The sequence below is a fragment of the Molossus molossus genome, unplaced genomic scaffold, assembly GCF_014108415.1.
Source record: "Molossus molossus isolate mMolMol1 unplaced genomic scaffold, mMolMol1.p scaffold_m16_p_4, whole genome shotgun sequence".
Classification (NCBI taxonomy): Eukaryota; Metazoa; Chordata; class Mammalia; order Chiroptera; family Molossidae; genus Molossus; species Molossus molossus.
Window position 1 is genome coordinate 110,093,793 of NW_023425377.1, and position 20,118 is coordinate 110,113,910.

At 46.6% G+C, this 20,118-nt stretch overlaps 1 protein-coding gene across 1 annotated transcript in view; it reads left to right on the forward strand.

Moving 5' to 3' along the window:
- Nucleotides 1–20,118, forward strand: part of ZNF827 (zinc finger protein 827) — a 161,233-nt gene that overhangs the window by 62,700 nt on the left and 78,415 nt on the right. Inside the window, exon 5 of the mRNA XM_036241328.1 lies at nucleotides 1,521–1,754. Within this exon, the coding sequence (XP_036097221.1) occupies nucleotides 1,521–1,754 (234 nt within the window). The remainder of the gene's footprint in view (nucleotides 1–1,520; nucleotides 1,755–20,118) is intronic.

Genomic DNA, 20,118 nt, shown 5'->3' on the forward strand with positions numbered 1-20,118 from the left:
AGTTTCCAAATGCACTGGTCTGTTTAACTTGTGATTCCAGAATGTACATTCTTAGAGGGGCCTAAGGTAGAAAGAAAGGACCTGTGTCTGTTTATTGGTGGGGGCATGATGTGCAAGGGTTAATAGGTGTTCGCTTTGGGGATATATTTTCTTTCTTTTATTTGTTAAGCAGGAATGGACTTAAGGCTCATTGTAATAAGTGTTACTAAGAACACTGTATCAGGACGAGATCTTCATTCTCAAAAGACAAACCTAGCCCTGGCCAGTTTGGCTCAGCAGTTAGAGCTTCGGTCTGTGGTCCAGAGAGACCCGGGTTCCGTTCCCACTAAGGGCACGTACTGCTGTTGCAATTTGTCCCCGGCCCTGGTTGGTCATGCGGGTGGCAACCACTTGATGTGTCCCTTTCACGTCGATGTTTCTCTCTCTCTCCCTCCCACTCTATCTGAACAAAAAATTGAAAAATGTCCTCGGGTGAGGATAAAAAACAACAACAACATACCCAGTATAACCAGCATAAAGGGGAGCAGGAGAGATGCCTCTGAAAGTCATCAGTGGTGGTAGAGGATGCTTGTCTTCCTCCTTGGTCTTTTTCCAGGTAGTACGTAGCTTAGTGGTATGTTGTAGCCAAGCCACAGAACCCATCCCATAATAGGTCAGTTAGCTCTGCCCTGACCGCACACTCCATACCAACCAACCTCGCTAAAAATGGAAAAAGGACATAAGTGGAAACGCTGGTGAAATTTGAATAAAATCTGGAGTTTAGATCATAGTAATGTGAATTTCTTAGTTCTGACAAATGCATCGTGGTTAGGAAAGATGTTAACATCAGGAATGCTGGGTAAAGGCTTTATGGGAACTCTTCGAACCATCTTTACAACTTCTCTATGAATCTGAAACGATTCCAAAATGAGTTTTCTTTAGAAATGCCCCTTATGGACTCGGAGATGCCTTGGACTACAGACATGGACCCCAAAACCAATGTGAAGTGCGTGTCCCACTGTTTGTGGGTCAGTGGTGTCAGCTTGTAATAAAGCAAAAGTGATATTTCTCTGGCCTGAGCTTTTCTTTCTGGAAAATTCTCCATCCTCACCTTACACCCCACCCCAGGTTTTCGCCGTGGGCATTGCCTCTGACTCATGTTTATATTCAGTGTGTTATGGCAGAATAACCGCCTGAAGGCATGATTCTATAACAGGATTACGTGGCAAGAGTGCAGAGGCCAGGGAGGCAGCCGACAGGAGAGAAGACGTTGAGGGAAACCAAAGAGAAAATGCCCGAACACTTTGTAGAGGCAGCGCTTTTTCAAATAGGACAGGCTCGAAAGATTCAGAAGCCCACGCGCTCGTGGAGTGCATTGTATTTTCGTGCCCAGGGCTCAGCCGATTTTGATTAGGTTGTGGTCCCTCCTGCTGTCAGCACAGTGTGATTGTGTATCCATACTTCATTAAGCTCGGGGCAGCTAAGAGGGGAGTGGCCTTTTATATCTGTATAGATACATAATCCCTTTCTTCTCTTGACAGCTGCAAATCAGAAGGAGCCCATGAATCTTAACTTTAAAGTCAAAGAGGAGCCCAAGGAAGAGGAGGCCCTCAGCGCCTCCTTGCCTCGGTCCAGCTATGTGTTCAGCCCAGAATCGGAAGGGTCAGCCCCTGGCATCTCTGAGGACACGCTCCAGCCCCAGGAAGGGAAGGGCAGTGTGCTGAGGCGGGATATGTCAGTCAAAGCAGCTTCTGAACTTCTCATGAAACTATCAGGTACTCGATTTATTCTAAAATGTTTACATTCTGATCATTTCACTTGCACGCCCACAGGGCTGCTTCCTGCGTGGGTTATAAATAGCCCAATGGCAGCGATGTCACATGATGTCGGTGAATTTGGGAATAATTGGATTGCGTGGCTTAAATCCTGTGTTGTGTGTATGAGTTTATTTTCAGATGTTAGCTGTATATCTGCCCTATTAAAGACGGCCTTCTTCTTCACAATATAACTGCAAATGGTTGGAAAACACTGCTGCTTTCTAAGATGATGGAGGTTATAATTTTAAATGGTTTCTAATGACATTCAAAGCACTTCTGCTAATTGATCAGAATATCTATTTTTTCCTAATAGAGGACCTTGCATCTTTTTGGTGTATTTATACTTTATATTCTTTAAGAACCATTGAAAATATTTTTCTTAACCTAATAAGCAGTTGAGAAGGCACTTGAAGTAATTACCCATACAGTAGCAATGAGATTTTAGGAATAGAAAATTTCATAATGGGATATTGCCATAATTAATCTCAGTCCTTAAGATGAGTGACTTTTTATTTATTTATTAGTAACTCAGTGCAGTCCCAGCCTATCAAATGTTGGCAAAATGGGTTATAACTCAAAATGTATGTACCTAGTCTCCTATCTGCCCTATCCCCTTTGGAACAGGTGAACATTTGGTGTCTTTTAAATTCAAACGTATGGCTTTCAGAACATGGGGAAAAAAAGTCATATCAATAAAATTATGTCAGTACTTACCCAGTCATACCCCAGCCTTACTTCACTGCTGCTTGAACAATATTCAAAATGCTAATATGAACCAAAAGCTGTTTCCGGGGTGTAACCTGTTGTGGGTGGAAGCTGAACGCAAGATGTACAGTAGGGGCTGTAATTTCATAAGCAGTTGTGATTGTGCTTCTAGTTGACCAGTAGCTTCGAAGGTAAGACATTAATAGTGATCCACTTAGAGTCATTGCATCAGAACAGTTGAAATTCCTGTATTTGCCAGTTGGTGGGGTTAAGAATTCTTTCCTTTGGTGTTAATTCAGAATGTGCTGGAACTTCAGGGAAGCATGATTTGTTCTAGATTAAAGCATAAAAGAATGACTACATTTTATTGTAGCTTCACGTTTCTAAACTTTGCAGTGGTGGTAGAGCAGCTTCTATAAATGGGAGGTCTGGCTGCCCTGGCAGGGTGGCTCAGCGGGTTGGAGCATTGTCCCATACACCAAAAGGTTGCGGGTTTGATTCCTGGTCAGGGCACATACCTAGGTTTCGGGTTCAGTCTCTGGTCAGGGCGTGTATGGGAGGCAACCGTTGATGTTTATCTCTCACATTGATCACATGGATGTCTCTCTCTCTCTCTCAGTCCCTCCCCCCTCCCCTGTCACTAAAAACAATTTAAAACAAAATCCTCAGATGAGGATTAAAACAAAAAACAAAAAGCGGGAGGTCTAGCCAGATTGTGCTGATTGGTGAAAGCTGAAAGTTTAAGAAAATGATATTCAAGCCAACATATTTTTATAGGGTTGAACCCTCCCTTCGGTGTCGAAAGGTCTTGTGACATAGATTAATCTGTGTGTTGTTTCTCAGTCAATTCAGAGAGGCCATGCGGCTCTCTGATTCTTTCCCATATCAGCCTTTCACATCACAGTGACGTTAGCTCTTCTAACAGTGACTCTGGTGCCCCGCTGATGGTAAGAGTCTAGTGTGTAGTGTTTCCCTTTCAGAGTTTGCCATGCAGCCACCAGTGTGAGCAGAGAGAGCTGGGAGCCACCAGCGATAACATGTACATAGGAGATTGCAAGAAAGATGTTCTTCCAGGAAAACATTTTATCTGAATCCTTTTGGAGGATGAGATTTGAGACAATGAAGCAGGAAATCACTCTTAAATAATGAGGTCTCTCAAATGGAATACGGCTATGCAGCCACGAACATTTGATGATATTTGTGGACAGCAGTGGTCTTTTCCAATGTTTGTGTTGAGTTTTACTGAGTCCATGTGCTGTGGGTTAAACAGTAGTTGAGTGGACAACACAGTCGCATTTCCAAAGGCCATTTGCCCTGCTTTGGGGTATGGAAGTAAAACATGTTTGAAGACTAAGAGAACTATTTTTTTCCCTGAAAAAATTTCCCAGAATTCTAAATGCAAGAGACCTAGTTAAAACAAAAAACCCATTCCGGTCCCTACCCTCCAGATGCTTATCTGGTCAGGAGAAGTCCAGGGTAAGGGAGCTCACCCAGTCAGTGACCGGCACTTGGAACTTCATGCGTCCCGACTGTGGTCAGGGAAACTGCAAAGAAATGTCCAGGTTAGCCCCAAATATGGGCATGTGACTTAAAAACAAATGTCACATTCTGAAGCTGCAAGATAAAGAGAACTCACCCTTTGTTAGGTTTAAAGTGGACGTTAAAGTTTCTGAGCACGGGTAGATGGGTGCTCTTGGAAGGAGGAAGCTGTTAGGAAAAAGTGTGCTGCTCTGTCTTCCTTCAGGTTGTAACTTGAGCAATTTCAGTGTTTGTGGCCTGAAAGACATCCAAGTGCAGGACTTGTCAGTGTCTTCGGACCCCCCTTCCCAGGATGCCTCCTGTCTCTCTGTAGACAAGGGTAGTAAATCAGTTCCCAGAGCACCTATGGAGGGTAGTCAGGGCTGCTCTGGGTGCACGCTGGGGAGCATCCTTCCGGTCAGCAAGAGCTGGGTAGAAAAGGGTGCCCTGGGCATGATCATACATTTTTCCCTTCCTTTCCATTTCTCAAGGAACAACTAAGATGTAGAGTGAAAGGATTTTTCTTCCCTGTTACTTCTTTCCTGGAGACTAGAGGCTGTGATCTGTAGGAGTTGAGGCCCTGTTCGTCTCTTCGTTGCATTAATAAGAGGAAGCTGGTCAATAATTTTGGCTGCCTCAATTGCAGTTTTAATTTATGATAACGCCTAATGGCTGTTGGGCACAGGGCCCAGTCAAATATCATGTGAAACTTTCCTGTGTGGAGAAACCTCTGTAGGTATATTGTTTTCCAAATTGACATCTACATTTTATGGGGAAAACACAGATGCGTTCGAGACCAGACTAAATTTTTCATTAGCTGCGTGTTTGGGGAAATCTGAGTTTTCTTCCTTCCTGTGGCTCAAGTTCTTTGTCAGTTGTTAATTGGGCAGTCGAGTGCCTGACAGCTAGGCCAGATAAATTGATTACCGTAAAGAAAGCCAGCCACTCCAAGGACACCACCGGACGCCTGTGACTACCTGTTGTTATGTGACAGAGGCAGCCAAAATAATCAGACTTTTCTGCTAGGCGTGGAGTTGCCAAAGGTAGTTTCCAGAAGTTTTGAATTAAGGAGGCCAGAATGTGGAAGTTCAGTATAGAGAATATGAAACATTCGACAGACTGAGAGTCGAGTCGCACTGTTCAGCTCTGGTTTTCCAGTGTCTGGTGACCTTGCAGACGTATGCAATAGCTGTGTTACTGCAGGTGTGACTTAGTGCCGAAGGGACACACAGTCCTGCCTGCTTCGTCTCTGCTGGGCTTGAGGGGAAGCAGCTAGACTCAGAGAGGTCAGGAAGTGACCTCTTCTCCCTCTGGGCAGCCACAGGTTTACACGGGGATGGGTATATAAAACATGCCTTGAAAATGGTTGTACCTGGGAGTAGTGGTTAACAATGATTTAAAAGTACAAATTCCACAAAAATAAGTAGCTGGAAAGCCGGTGTCATTCAGAAACATGTATTGAAAAACCAAACATTTAAACGTATCCAACGTGGTAAGTAAAGCTTCACATCCAGACCTTAATTCGCAATCCGTCCATTGGCGTTCTTGTGTCTGTGCTCAAAAAAAGGACACCGAATGGATTTATGTTCATTTCTGATGCATATCCATCATGCCAGCCTAGTCTCGGAGAGAAGTGGAAATGAGAGTTGCCTCTTGCAGAAGAACCCTGGATTTGGAATACACAGTGACCAGGGTTCAGGACTTCGCTGAGTAAGCCAGGGCTGCAGCCAGGACGGCTTTCGGAGCAGGTGAACGTGGGTGGCAGGTGCGTGTGATCTCAGGTGCGTGTGATCTCGGTGAACTGAAGCAGCGAGAAGTACCTGGAGACTGACTTTAGTAACAGCCGCTAGCGAAGGCCCTTTTGGTTGTAAATAACAAATCTCCTTCAGCCGGTTTGGGCAAGAAAGGGAATTTCATAGAAGACGGAGGTTTCGAGTTACTATGGGGGGAACCCAAGGGTAGGGACTGAGTCCTCCACAGAAGCCAGGGGCTGGAGGAACCTGTGGGACCCAGGTGGCCTCACCCTCCACATCATCTCTCCTCCTCTCTGCATGTACAGATGGCCTTTTTCTGTCACCCAACCACATGGGGTTCAAAAGAGCAACTAGACAGACATTTCTTAGTCCCAATTTCAGATGATTGCCTCACTGCGATTGGCCCACCAGTGGACACTTCTGTGTCCCAGGATAAGGGCGCGGTGGGCAGACATGGGCACCATCATGGAGGAGCGATGGGAGGAGAAGAATCCCCAGAAGTGCATGTTGGGTGGGCAAGCGTGAGGGCGGTGGGAGACCAGGAAGATGAACGATATGTATGAACCTCGGACGGTGAGGAGATGATGGTAATTGCTGTTATTTAAATATTAATTGCATGTGTGTTTTGGCCTTTGGGTGATGTTTCCCTTCTGGAAAGACCAGAGGAGACCTGCCCAGCCAGGACTTTGCCCAGGCGGCCCTAGCTCTGCCTGTGAGAGGCCACGCTTCTCCAAGGGTGGCCCGCCAACCGCAGGGTCGCCAACCGCAGGGTCGGCACCGGTTGGGAGGGTGGGGAAGTGTTAGAAATGCAACTTCCTGAGCCCTGCTCTGGACCTGGCTGAACCCCCGTGGTTCTTACAAGCCCTGCCAGTGATTCTGACTGCTGAGTTTTGAGAAGCACTGAGCTGAGGAAATGGTTAACTGGAGAAATACGTGTTGTCCATCTGAAAAGGGTGCCTTAGGTTGGAGCTGACTGAGAGCAAAGCTCTACTGAATGTACATTTTACTTTTCAAAAAGAACCATCTCTCTTGAGTGGAGATTTTTCTTAATTTATTAGGAAATAATGGTATCTGGGAACCTTTTCTAGAAGGACACATGTAACCTAATACATTCAAAGAGTGTTGATTATGAGCCAAAGATAATACTACTCTTTTCAATGTTCTTTGCCATTAAGTTCCATGATTATTCCTGGGTGATGTTGGCATTATTTTTGGAGGAAAAGCTTCCACCCACCCCCAACAAATCAAAGACCATGTTGGGGACCCTTCTATTCTAAAGAATCCCTTGAGATTAGAAATTTTAGCTAAATAAGTTCTCAGGGTCAAAATTGTTCACTGTTCCATTTGGTATGTCTCCATACCAATTGGAAAATTGTAATCTATCAAAGTTTATAAGCAGTAGGACTTCAGTAATAATCTACAAGGATGGAAAACAGCCGTTTCAGTTTTATATTAATGTCATCTCACATTAGCCTCCTTCAAACTTATGTTACTTAATTAAAAACATGGCGGGTCCAGTTGCATCTACCATGGTTCCTTGAGATTCTCCTTGCTTAGGTGCAGCCAAAAGTAAAGCTCACTCCTCCAGTGAACAGGTGACATGTTAGTGAAGCTATGTGGAAGAGTTAGAGTGGTTTAGAAGTATCAGTAGCAAGTATTTAGTTTATTTGTTTTATTAATATTGTCTTTTTATCACATTGTCAAGTACCGGGCACTAAAGAAGTTGAGAGCTTGAGACTGTCAAAGTAGCATCGTCTAATCGATCTGAAATGGGAAAATTCCTCCCACTTCAACTTTTTTTGAGCACCTGGAGAAGTTTATTGAACCCAATACTCTAGTTTTCTAAGAATTTAAATATTTTAGATTGTTATGTTTGAGAGGGGACTTCTAGACTGATTTTTAAGAACCTTCTCACTTTTAAAAGCATCTTTATTGATGTCTAATTCACATCACACAATTTACCCACTTAAGGCGTACACGTCAATGGTTTTTAGTACGTTCACAGAGTTGTGCAACTATCACTACATCCAGTTACAGAATATTTTCAACATCCCAGGAAGAAACTCCATACCCATTAGCGGTCATTTCTTACCCCCCTCTCCCAGGCCTAGGCAACCACTAATCTACTCTCTATCTCTATAGATTTGACTGTTCTGCACCTTTCATATAAATTAAGTCACACAATATGTGGTCTTTTGTAGCTGGCTTCTTTCACTTAGCACAGTGTTTTTAGGATTCATCCATGCTGTAACATGTATCAATACTTTATTCCTTTCTATGGCTGAATAATATTCCATTGGGTATTATTGCAATGGCTGCAACAATAATATAATATTAATTTTATATGTGGTGTGAAATGGATCTACCACATTTTGTTCATCGAGTCATTTCTTGATGAACACAGTTTGGGTTGTTGCCCAACTTTTGCTGCTATGAACATTTGTCAAGTATTTTTGTGGCCATATGTTTCGTTTTTCATGGCTAGATAGCAAAAAGTGGAATTGTTGGGTCAAATGGTAACTCTATGTTTAACATTTTGAGTAACTGCCAAGCTTTTTTCCAAAGCAGCTGCACCATTTTATATCCCCACCAGCAATGTATAAAAGTTCCAATTTCTTTCACATTCTTGCCAAAACTTGTTATTGTCTGTCTTTTTATGATGGCCATCATACTGGGTGTGAACTAGTATTTCATTGTGGTTTTGATTTGCATTTGATTGATGATTAATGATGTTGAGCATACTTGCATATGCTTATTGGCCATTTGTATATCTTCTTTGTAGCAATGTTTATTCAAGTCTTTTTTCCACTTTTTAATTGAGTTGTATTTTTATTCTTGAGCTGTAAAAATTCTTTATGTATTCTACATATGAGTTCCTTATCAGATAGATAACTTGCAATTTTTTCATGTTCTGCTGATTATCTTTTCATTTTCTTGATGGTATTATATGCAGCAAACACACACATACAAATTTTAATTTTGATATAGTCCAGTTTATCTCTTTTATTTTGTTGCTTTTGATAATTATGGATTATTACATTTTCCATAATTCCAAAAATTAGGTAAAAATGGAGACTTGATTAATATTAAAGTGAAAGCCTGTCTTTACTTATATTAACAAGTATTTCATTTTCGTATATAAAAACTACAAAACCTAATTTATTGAATGAATAAGTCTATTGCAGAGTTGACCCCTTTAACACACAAATTTGCTGTAACATTCTGAGCTTCAGCTGATGGCAAAGAATATTTGTATGTCGGTTTTTTTAAATGACTTATAATGAATGTGACCAGCAAAGGGCTTACAACTAATTGGCCAGATGACTGTCCTCATTGCCATATATATCCTAAGCAACTCTCGGGATATCAGAGAGAATTGAATCTAAGTAAGAAATTAGACTCTTTTTAAATTTTTTTTTTATCCTCACCCGAGGACATTTTTTTTTTTTTTGCATTTATCTTCAGATAGAGCGGGAGGGAGAGAGGGAGGAAGAGAGAGAGAGAGAAACGTGGATGGGAGAGAGACACATCAACTAGTTGCCACCCACACAACCCCAACAGGGGCCGGGGACAAACTTCAACCAAGGTACATGCCCTTAGCGGGAACCGAACCCGGGTCTCTCCGGTCCGCAGGCCGACGCTCTAACTGCTGAGCCAAACCGACCAGGGCTAGACTCTTTTAAAAAGCACTTGAAAACAGTGAGAATGGACCCTGTTTGGAGCACAAAAACAAGGAATCACTCACTTTAATCAGATAAAAATATGACATGTATCTACCCAGAGAATTCTCCTCGGGAAAGGCTGGACCTTGATGAGCTGAGAGGACGCACAGTGGGGTTAGTCACCTGCCCGTTTGGGGGACGGAGTCGGGACAGCTCTGAAGGGCCCTTCTTTCCCAGCAGTGCCAGCAGGAGGAGCCCCGGGGCTCTCGGGCTCTCCTCCCCCCACAGTCGAGCCCCTCTCTTTGACTAGTAAGCACCTTCTGTTTATTCTGTAACGGATCCTCAAACCCACACACCTGAATGGCTGTTGCTGCTCCCCCTCTCCAGGTGGGAGCTCGGCCAGCTCACCCCCCAGGGCCAGTGACCCTGCACCCCTTTCCCCGTCAGAGCCCTCAGCCTTCAGGCCACCCTTCTGCTATCTTGCCGCCGCCCCCTCCCAGGCCTGGGGCTCAGAAAGGCGACTCAAAGGGCTGTTGTTTCATCATCTTCTCGCTGTGACGTAGCTGCGTATGTGAATATGGCCCCGAGAATCTGTATGGCTTGTGTTCCCACCTCCACCTTCTAGGGGTCCTTTCTGTTTGGCTGGATGGGGAGGGAGGGTTTGTGCACAGCTGTGAGGGGGAGGGGAGGGGCGGGGGTGCAGGGGGTTCCAGATGCTCCTTCGCAACATTGGCCAAGAAGAATGACCCAGGAGATGTGTGTGCAGGTGGGGACGGCGCCCTCCACCTGTATTTCTGCTGGTTTTCTGTTTTCTCGTGTAAAGGACTACAGGTGTTATCTTATTCACTAGATAAACTGTGGCCCAAACAGGCCATTCGTAAATACTGTTTGACGATGACAACTCTAAGAAGAAGCTTTGTTTTCTGAGGGATCCAATTTAGTGTGGATGCAAAAATTTGAGTAACCAGTCAGACATGCTGTTCTGTTTTTCACTCAGGCTGAATGTCCCTGCCAGGCAGAAGCTGGGTACCTAGTCCACGCATTTGAATCATCTACACTACTCTGGCTTTTTCTGGGTCTTGCCCCGGCTTTTGGGCTATAATGTCACCACAGCTGTGGCCTTGTTGGGGGGGCACGACCGTTCTATTTCTCAGGGAGAGATCCGAAACATTTTCATTCCGTAGTGGTTTTTCTTCTTAATTAACCTTTCACCTTTCACTTACTTGTGTCAAAGAAGGGGAACATTTGCATGTATAATTAAACCCCATGGATTCTGTGCCCATCTGGGTACAGGCTGGCATCACCGGCCTACTTCTGGAGAGGGGACTCCTGTCCCCACTGTCAGGTAGCTGTTTGCTTTGGCCACGTCCCACGCAGGATGCAAGCACCTGAGAATGATGGGACCGTTCCTGTCCACAGGGCAGGGCCTGTGCCTATTAGCCCGAGAATGGAACACTTTCATGAAAGGAACTATTTCTCCCTTATGGCCTCTGTTATTCTTATATGAAGACAATGGATTGAAAAGTGATATTTTCTCTTTATCAGAGCGTCAGGACCTGTGGCATTCTCTCTGAAGGGTCTTGGTCATCCCTCCCAATAATTCTCCCCTTTACTCCACCCGTGTATAGCTTCCCCCATGTTTAAACCATCCTGAGTTTGTGCTGGGTGTGGATTTACTTCCTGTTTCCTAAATATGGGATAGCAGCAGGATTCAAAACTTTTCCTGGTTTCCCATGGTTTGCCACATTCTTGTATCATTTACCTCCACAGCTGGAGGAATAGGGGAGGTGACAGACGATACATGTGACCCACGTTTTATCTGAGGTCCGAAATCAGGTGGTGAGGGCACCTGTTTAGTGAATAAGTCACCAACTTGTTTGCTTACTTCCTGCTGCTACCATCCTTTCCCCCATAAACACCTAAGCATATACACCACTACCTTTGTCACTCCCAGAAATTCTGTTTTGGAGTTGGGACATTCATGGGGACAGGCCTCCTGTGGTCCACATGCTTGTCAAGTGTTCACTTAATAGCCCCTGTCACTGAGGGAAGAGGGACCCTCATCAGAGCTGTAGGTTAATGAGGCCTAATTGTGAAATTACAGTGTTTGGGGGTCTTATTCAGAGAGTGGAATCCTCACCCCTGGCTCTGTGTCTTAGAGTATTGGTAGGCACACCAATGCTTATTTAGTCAGCAGACTGGTAATATGTAGATAGTCCATGTTTTTCTTCTGCCTTTTTCTTTAAAGAGCTGTTAGGGAATGAAGAAGAAAACTGGGGACCAGGAGGATCGTTTGCTCAAGGCAGATGGTTATCTGCTTTCAGTTACTTGTGCTAAATAAAATCTTTTGCACCTTGTTTATCCCATCCGAATACTGTTGAAAATATTTTCTCCTAAAACAGTGTTCGCGGTAAAAAGCTCTTTCTGTCTGACTGAATCTCCACATCCTTGGAGACACCCAAAGCCTGAAGTACTCATCCTGTGTGCGACAGTGTGTTCAAGTGTTAGGGCCTGGGTGTCCGTTAAGGGGGGGTGACCTCTTCCTCTGTTTTCTTGCTCTTCATCACCTGCTCCAGTGAAGACACAGAGAGGGGAAGGAGAATTAAAATGAGCCACTTATGCTACTTGTAAGTAGCTTTGATGTGTAAAAAAAAAATTGTAAAAGAAGGTTGAAACCCAGCCAAAATACTTTGTGAGGGTATTTCTGTACTCTGTGTCTCCAAGAATCACGGGGTAAAATTAGGAACCCAGAGAGATCATTTTCCACCATCTGATGGTCCTCCCCTCAGTCCAGGGATTCCCACAAGCCTGGGACTGGGGATGGGGCCCTATCAAAGGCAAAGGTCATTTATCATTGGCTGTTAGGGCCTTGGTTTTTGGCAAAAATATGCAAAGATTTGTTGGGGTTGAAATGAACCCTATACTTTACCTTTCTTCTACTTTTCTTTCTATCTTTCCATTTGTTTTCTATGGTCTTCCTTCTTTTTTGTTGTTGTTGTTGTTTCCCCGCTTATTCATTCACTCAACACATATTTATTGAGCTCTTACTGTTTTCCAAGCCTCATTCTGAGCACAAGGGATGCGGAGGCGAACATGACAGCGCCCACGGCTGCATGAGCCTCCGTTCTTGCCCCATCCCATCTGCCGGAACCCATTTCTCTAGACAGTCTCTGCTGTTCTGTGATGTTCTGCTCCCTGCACCTGCTTACCAGCCCTTCGCCGCCTGCTAGAAACATCAACCAGGAGAGACTAGTCAGAGATGCCCTTGTGACATGGTTCAGTAATACTTAGCACCCAAGAAAAGCACTTTAAACTTGTCTGCATGTACTAAATCCCTTTTCCCATCCATTAGTGGAAAATACTTGAAAAGTTCTGTAAAACTCTGAGTCATTGAAATTAAACTCTTTGCTTGTTCCTTCCTCTCTTTGGGCATTAAGGATCCCCTCTGTCCTTCTCCCCCCACACCCTGCTGTGTAGCGATGGACCTTGCGTTTTGGTAATTATTTTTTTTATTTTTATCTCAGCAGGAATTCTACTGAATCTTTCAGGAATTCTGTTTAAAACCGACATGTGCACACCCCCCACCTCCCCACCCCAGCATTCAATTTCATGGAAAGATATAGAAAGGTCTATCAGTCACAGCAAATGAGGTGAACAGGGCTTAGATTTATTAAATGGCAAGGGATAATGATGTTAAATAGCTTTAAGGTTAGATCTGATACTTTAATTGACCCTATTTCTTTTTCTCTTTCTTTTTTTTAATGTGAGACAAGAAAAGTATATTCTGGACATTAGATGAAAAATAGGTTAATTTTTAAAAAATGAGATCATTTGGAATGATACCAAATGGCAGACATACAGTTTAAATGCAGCTCTTTAGCTAATTTCCAGTGAAATCATCAAATGAAAAGAAAACAAGATGATTGGGAGAGGTTTTGCATTAACACCGGGACACTCAGAGTTCAACAGCTAATGACTGAGCCATTGCACATCATTGCTGGTGGCAGAAGCCGATCTCCCAGGGCCCCCAGTACTCTTGACTGTCATTCAGACAAAAGTGAAATGAAAAAAAAATAATGACCTGGACAAACAGCCAAATGTAATGGACACACTCTGACTTGTGATGATCTTCCCCATGGTTTATGTCACGGGAAACTCCCATGGAGCTTCACGCTAGACATTACTTCCCCGGAATCAAGTCCAAAACCTGTGCTACAGCCTTGGGCCCAGTTTTGCAGCCAGTCTGAAAACATTAGCCAATGCCCAGTCACCTCAGCCAAGGACCTGGGGCATTGCTTGCTGGTACAGGGATGTGAAGACTGATTTAAACATCCACAGAAGAAAGAAGCATCGAGTACTTTGCTCTGATGGAAAACGATATTTTTCTTGGACCACTGGAAGAGAACTTCCAGATCCCACTCATTCTTTATTGCCTTTAAAGTTCAAGTTCCATTTTTTTAGGGCATATTGGTTCTTTACAAATTCGGAACAATTAGTGAAATGGAACACCTAGGGCTGCTCACTGTGTGCTTTTAAAATCTGGATTCTAAGTTGACCCCCTACTTACTTCTGTCTGTGGATTCTAGCGTGCAAAGCTAAAACTTTCAGAAGTTGGTTCATTCTCCTTCTTAAGGTACCAGCTAGTATACTGATCTAGAGTGCAAATGCTGGTTAATTTATAGTTTGGGTGGTCCAATTCAAAAGGTCAATTCTGATAAAATATCTTTGAAATTGTTTCAAGAATAAAAAATGTGGTGTGTGTGTGTATGTAAAAGGGAAGAGGCAGGCATACAAAAACCTAGCTCTATTATTTTAAACAAAATTCTCCTAATGTTTAGATCACGGTGAAGACTGGTTTTACCACCTGGAAAGATTCTTTAATTTAATCAATTGATTAATGCATTATTTAATTTTGTGCAGATATTTGCTTGTCTTTCTTATAGTCTTTGACGTGGTCTCATGGTTCGCTCAGTTCTGGGTGAAATGTGGGGTGTGTGTGTGTGTACTGGAGGTCATTGTTGGGCTCTTCTGTTGAAAAACACTTTTCTTTTTTTTTAATTGAGGGAGAAAAAAAAAAGTTCTCTTCCCTACCTCACACCATTTAGCACCCTGCCCACTGTGCCTGTTACCATGTAGACCATGGGTTTTGTCCATCCCAGAGAATTAAGCTCCCCTTCCACTGTTCCAAGAAGAGGGCTGGAAAAATGCTCTTCTGGAAGGTTCTTGTACGTTAGGAGAGCAGAGAGAAATCTGCGCATCCCTGGTCTTCTTTCTTGGAGAGAGTTTTCCCTCCTTCGCCCTGGGAACAGACGACCAGTGTGCCCAGCAGGGAAAGTGATTGACCAGCGCCTGTCAGCACCCGTGGGAAAGGCTCAGCTTCGGGTCTCGCTCCTGAGAGCAGACTGGGGGCCTTTCCCCACGGCGGCCACTGGCTCGGAGCAGGTGCAGATGAGCCAAGGCCTCGCCGTGGAGAAGGACGACATTCCCTACGGAGCTCGTGGAGCAGCGAGCAACCATCCCGTTCTTCCGAGAGCAGGACCCTGGTCTCGGGTGCTGCTGGCCTGTGCGAGAGCTGGAGGAGGCGAGAGCCGGGTGGGATCAGAAAGAGGGCGGGGAGGGCGCCGGCTGACATCTCCGCCTCCGGTTCTTAGTTCTCATCACAAGGATGGAGCTCCATGATGTCCACCGCCCTGGGACCCCGCTCCTGGCGGAGGCCGAGGGAAGGCTGCGGCCCGAGGCGGCTCCGCTCCCACCTGTGCCGTGTCCAGCCGCGCGGAGGGGCACGTCCACCTCCGCCTGCATCCTTGCCCGGCTCCGGCAGGTCTGGGCTTTGCTGCGCCCTCGGCCACCAAGGAAGCTCTTCCTTCCATTTCGATGTGGGCAAAGGCCGCTCTCCTCGCCAGATGCCGGTGGGTGCAGGCCCTGCGACCCGGTGCTGGGGTCATCTCGTTTCCTGTCCCCGGTCTCTGTTCCACTTCGCTGCCCTGCGGCCTGCTGCTCACGGCATGAACCCGCCACCTACAGGAATCAAGTTCGAGGCCGGGACGGTGTTTTTATGCCCAACCAAGAACTTTGTGCCTTTGAGGACGGCACGTTGGAGATGAAAGATGAACTTTTCTGATCGACAGGAACAGGCTTCTAGAAAGTGGGTTGTTCCCACATGGCCTAGTTGGCTTCTAGAGGCTCGTTGAAGCTTCTCCTTATTCTAGAACACTCCTCGTTCAGGACCACGGCAGCCGGCAGTCTAGAGAGCGTGGTCACGCGGTATTGTTTGTTTCCATGCCAACGCGGTGTTCCGTCCTTTAGCGTGTCCGTGGCCGACCGCGGGTCCGGGGAGGGCGCATCACACGCCTGCTGAGCGGTCCTGCAAGTGACCAATGTGCGTTAAGCATATCGAATGTGCCCACAGGCCCCGTGCAAAGTCTTGGGAATGCGAGATGAATAAGCATCCAGCTCTGCCCCGAGAGTTCAGTCCGGAGGGAGACAAACCTGTAAACAATAATTGCAGAGACTACAGTCCGTACACCGCAGAGATGGGATCGAGGGAGAGTGCCGGTCAGGCAGATAAGGAAATGCTGCTCACGGGGTGTCGCTGGGTATTTAAGAAGGGAATAGGGCGAGCAGCCGCGTGGCACATCCAGCAGGGGGGCATTTCAGTACGTGGAGCATGAAGGCGCGGAGGAGAGCTGAGAGCTGGTGCAGGGGGCCGGGGGGCCGGGGCTTCTGTGGGACAGAAAGGGAAGGAGCCATAGTAAGGGGACCACAACCCTAGGGTGGGAATGGAGTGGTCCGGGGAGTGGTCTGGGGGAGGCAGGAAGCAGGAGGCTGTGGTGGGGCTGCCTGTGACGCTTCGTCCCTTTTCCCTGGCTTCCTTGGCACACATCATGGACCACCCCTCTCCACCTCTTTGCTTCTTTCCTCCTCCTCTTAAGAGTAGATGGTAACACTTCACCCTGCCTGTGCCCCGCCGCCTCCCCTCGAGGCCCTCACCCAGTGCCCGCGTGTGTCACTGCAGTCGTCTGCCCCGTGATTCACCTGGACCGCCGCTTCCTGCAGGAACCAAACACTTCGCCAAAGCAGAACTGAAACCTTCCTTTGTGTTCTTCCCCAACTTTACTTTTTTGTATTCCTACTCCTGTTAATTCCATCTTCCAAGTCTCAAGGCTTCAAGGTCAGAGAATTACCTTTCTTAACCACACTCCCCGTTATCCAGGCCATGTACAGTTTCTCCGTCATTTCTCCTCCTTGGGTCTCTTCATCCTTCTTTCAGAGTCCTGGTCAGTCGCCACCAGTTCCTCCCCGTTCAGCCCCTGCTGTCTGCTGAACTTTTTCTCTCGTCAGGCCTTCATCGCCTCCGCGCTTGGGTGGCGACAGTCCGCTGCTCCCCTTGCTTCTCCGTGCCTCTGCCCCTGCGACCCCCGTGCCCCCTGCGCCCCCTGCGCCCCCTGCTCCCTGCTCTGGGCCCAGGACCGAGGAGCCCGCATTCTACCCGTAATTTCCTCTCGAATTTTATTTCTCTGGAATATACCCGACACACTTTGGTAGACAGTATGTCAGATGGAAGATAGGCGTGGGCACCAAGGGTACAGCGGGAAGAATTTAAACAGAAAGCACTCGGCAGAGAGTTGGGAAGGAGACAATGGGCGCGGGGGTGGTGGGAAGGGAGCAGGGAGGTGTGTTCAGTGGGTATTTTCAGCGAGAAGACCCAGCCTTCTCTGTCTGGACCTGAAGCCGATGCTCTAACCGCTGAGCCAAACTGGCCAGGGCAAGACCCAGCCTTCTCGAGGGGGCTGGTGGCGAGGGCCGCACAGCACCTAATGCCGTGAACAGCACACTGGAAAATGGCTCAAATGACAATCCCATGTTATGTATCTTTTACCCTCCTGCCCCCCAACACGGCACCAACTCTTGAACCTCTTGGTCAGGTTGAGAGCATATAAAAGTGAGAGGTTATTGGGGCCAGGGGATTGGGGAGAGAAGTGTGCTGTGAGCCCCCTGCAGGGCAGAGGGGATGGAGGAAGGTCTCGAGAGCATGGTAAGGGACACCGCCTTGGCCTCTGCCTGGGAAACCAGAGGGTGAGAAGCGGGGTGGCCAGCCGTTTTGGTGGCCGAGTGTGCTGCGCGGGGCCTGAACTTGCTGTCCGTCGGGGCCTGAACTTGCTGTCCGTCTGAGCACATGAAAGGCACTGTTCCCTGTGTCCCTCACAGAGACCAGATTCCCGCCACAGGGTTGGCTTTGTGGTGTTGATTTATATGCTGTCCAGTGGGGCTGCTAGAGGCCCAGTGGCCCCCAACACAGTGGGTGATAGGAGTGAACAGGTGGGCTCCTAGGGGCAGTGGAGAGAATGAGTGGCCCCTGACAAGGGGGAGTTCAGCAAGGTGAAGGCCACTGCAGGGAGAGACTGAAGTTCAAGGTCACTGAAGGCCCAGATCCCACAAGGGCCTGCTGGAGAAGAAGGTAAGACCGTTCTAGAACAGGGGAGTGAAGTAGGACCGTTCTCATCACCTCTCTTCTCCTCCTCCCTCCCCTTCCTCCTAGCCCTCCGGGGGGGGGGGGGGGCTGAAAGGGCAGCTGCTGTGTTGGGTAGAAGGCACCAGGAAGGGAGAAAGGCCACCACGCCCTCCCCTCCCCCTATAACAGGTGCCCAGCAGACTCTTCCAGACAGCAGGGAGGATGTGACTTCAAAGGAAGGTTGAACTGTGAATTAACACATGGGATTGGGCCTTCTGGATTCTGAACCAAGACTGTTTTGCTGTTTGAAGGGGTTTTAAGGCTTTGTATCATCTAAGAATGATCAGGTATGGGCCTGCCCGAGCTTTCCCCCAGGGAGAGGGGAGGAACCCTTCCTACCTGGCAGGTTTAAAGAGACCATGGACGACAAAGCATAGAGTTGCTTTTATGTCGACACCCTGTGAGTCCTGCTTATTCAAGGTTCCAGTTCTCCCTCTCAGCATTGGCCCTCCAGCCAAACCAGACAAGGCGATATTCCCCGAACACCCCGGGAGGAGTACAGTTCCGCTCTGTGCTTTGGTTCACAGTCTTCCTCGACTCCTCTTCCCACACTGTCTTTTAATTTTACCTCTTGCGTTAGAGGGCTGTTTGTACTTGCCCGATCATTCATTTAGAAACCGCTTGAGGGAAAGAAGTTGTCTTATTTACCTCTGTGTCCCAACGCCGTATATTATAGTACTTAGCACATAGACATTGTAGAAGGATCAAATGACTGATGAATGAAATGATACCGTTTGATAGGTGGTTGGTAGGATGCGCAGGAAGGTAGGAAAGACCCCATTGCCACACAGAGCTTGGACAGGCTAACCTGATTTGCAGGTCAAGCCTTCGGATGCTGCCAGAACACATTGTTCTAAAGCCTCTCAGGAGGACACACCATCTTTCTTTATGGGTGTATATCATTGTTGTTCTTTTAAAGTTTTTCTTTTTCTTTAATCCTCACCTGAGAATATTTTCTCCATTGATTTTTAGAGAGAGTGGGAGGGGTGGAGGGAGACAGAGAGAGAGAGAGAGAAACATCAGTGTGAGAGAGACACATCCATTGGTTACCTCCCACATGCACCCCGACTGGGGCCGGAGACTGCACCTGCAACTGAGGTATGTGCCCTTGACCAGGAATCAAACCCTCAATCCTTTAGTGAGTGAGCTGACACTCTAACCACTGAGCCATACCAGCCAGGACATGTTTCTCGTTTTTTAAAAATGTAGGTAAATGACAACATGGCCATGTTTTTTTTTAGAGAAGTTACAAAATACTAATCAGCATTGCAGTAAACAGTGACCTGCAACCGACCTCTCAGGCACAGCCTACAGTCAGCACGCTCTCTCGCCTCCTCCATGTGCCAGTTTCTTTCTCGGAAGAGCCGTCAGTATAGGCCCCTTGGTGTAACATTACTATTCGTCCTGTTATCTAAGGAGGGGATTCTAGAAGGATTTATCATGTGCGTGGAGGGGGAAGATGATGGGAAAGAATAAAATCCTGCATGGGTAGACCTGTCCCTGGGTGTAGGAGTCAAAGCTAAGTCAGTGAAATGATTCATCCAACCATTGTTATGTTTGGACGCCCCAGGCCAAAGGGAGAGAGCTGGCCTGGGGACCAAGTGGGATCTGTACCAGATATCCTATTCCCAGGTCAGCCTGCTTCCTGCACCCTAGGCCAGCCTGTCCCCGCTTCTGGCTGTGGTGGTGATGAATACACAGGGCAGCCTAAGCTACAATTTTAGAGCAAGGGGCTGGGGGAGGTAGGAGAGGGTAAAGGGGGGATAAATGGCGATTTGACATGGGGTGGCGAACACACAATACGCTATACAGAAAATGTATTATAGAATTGTACACCTGAAACCTATATAATTTTATTAACTAATGTCACCCTAATAGATTCAATAAAAAAACAAAAATAATAGGCTACAACCTTCGAGGAGCATTTTCTTTCTTCCTTAAAGCCATGGGTGCTGATTAATTTGGGAGGAGGGGTTTGAAAACTAGAGTGTGACAAAACCTTTACAGCAGTGGCTTTCCTTTGGGGTGACTGTGCTCCCCAGAGAACATTGGCAGTGCCTGGAGTTATTTGTGATGTCACAGCTAAGGGACATGCATGGTGACACTGGCGTGTAGTGGGTGGAGACCAGGGTTGTTACTAAACATCTACAGAGCACCCTACAACCTCCCAC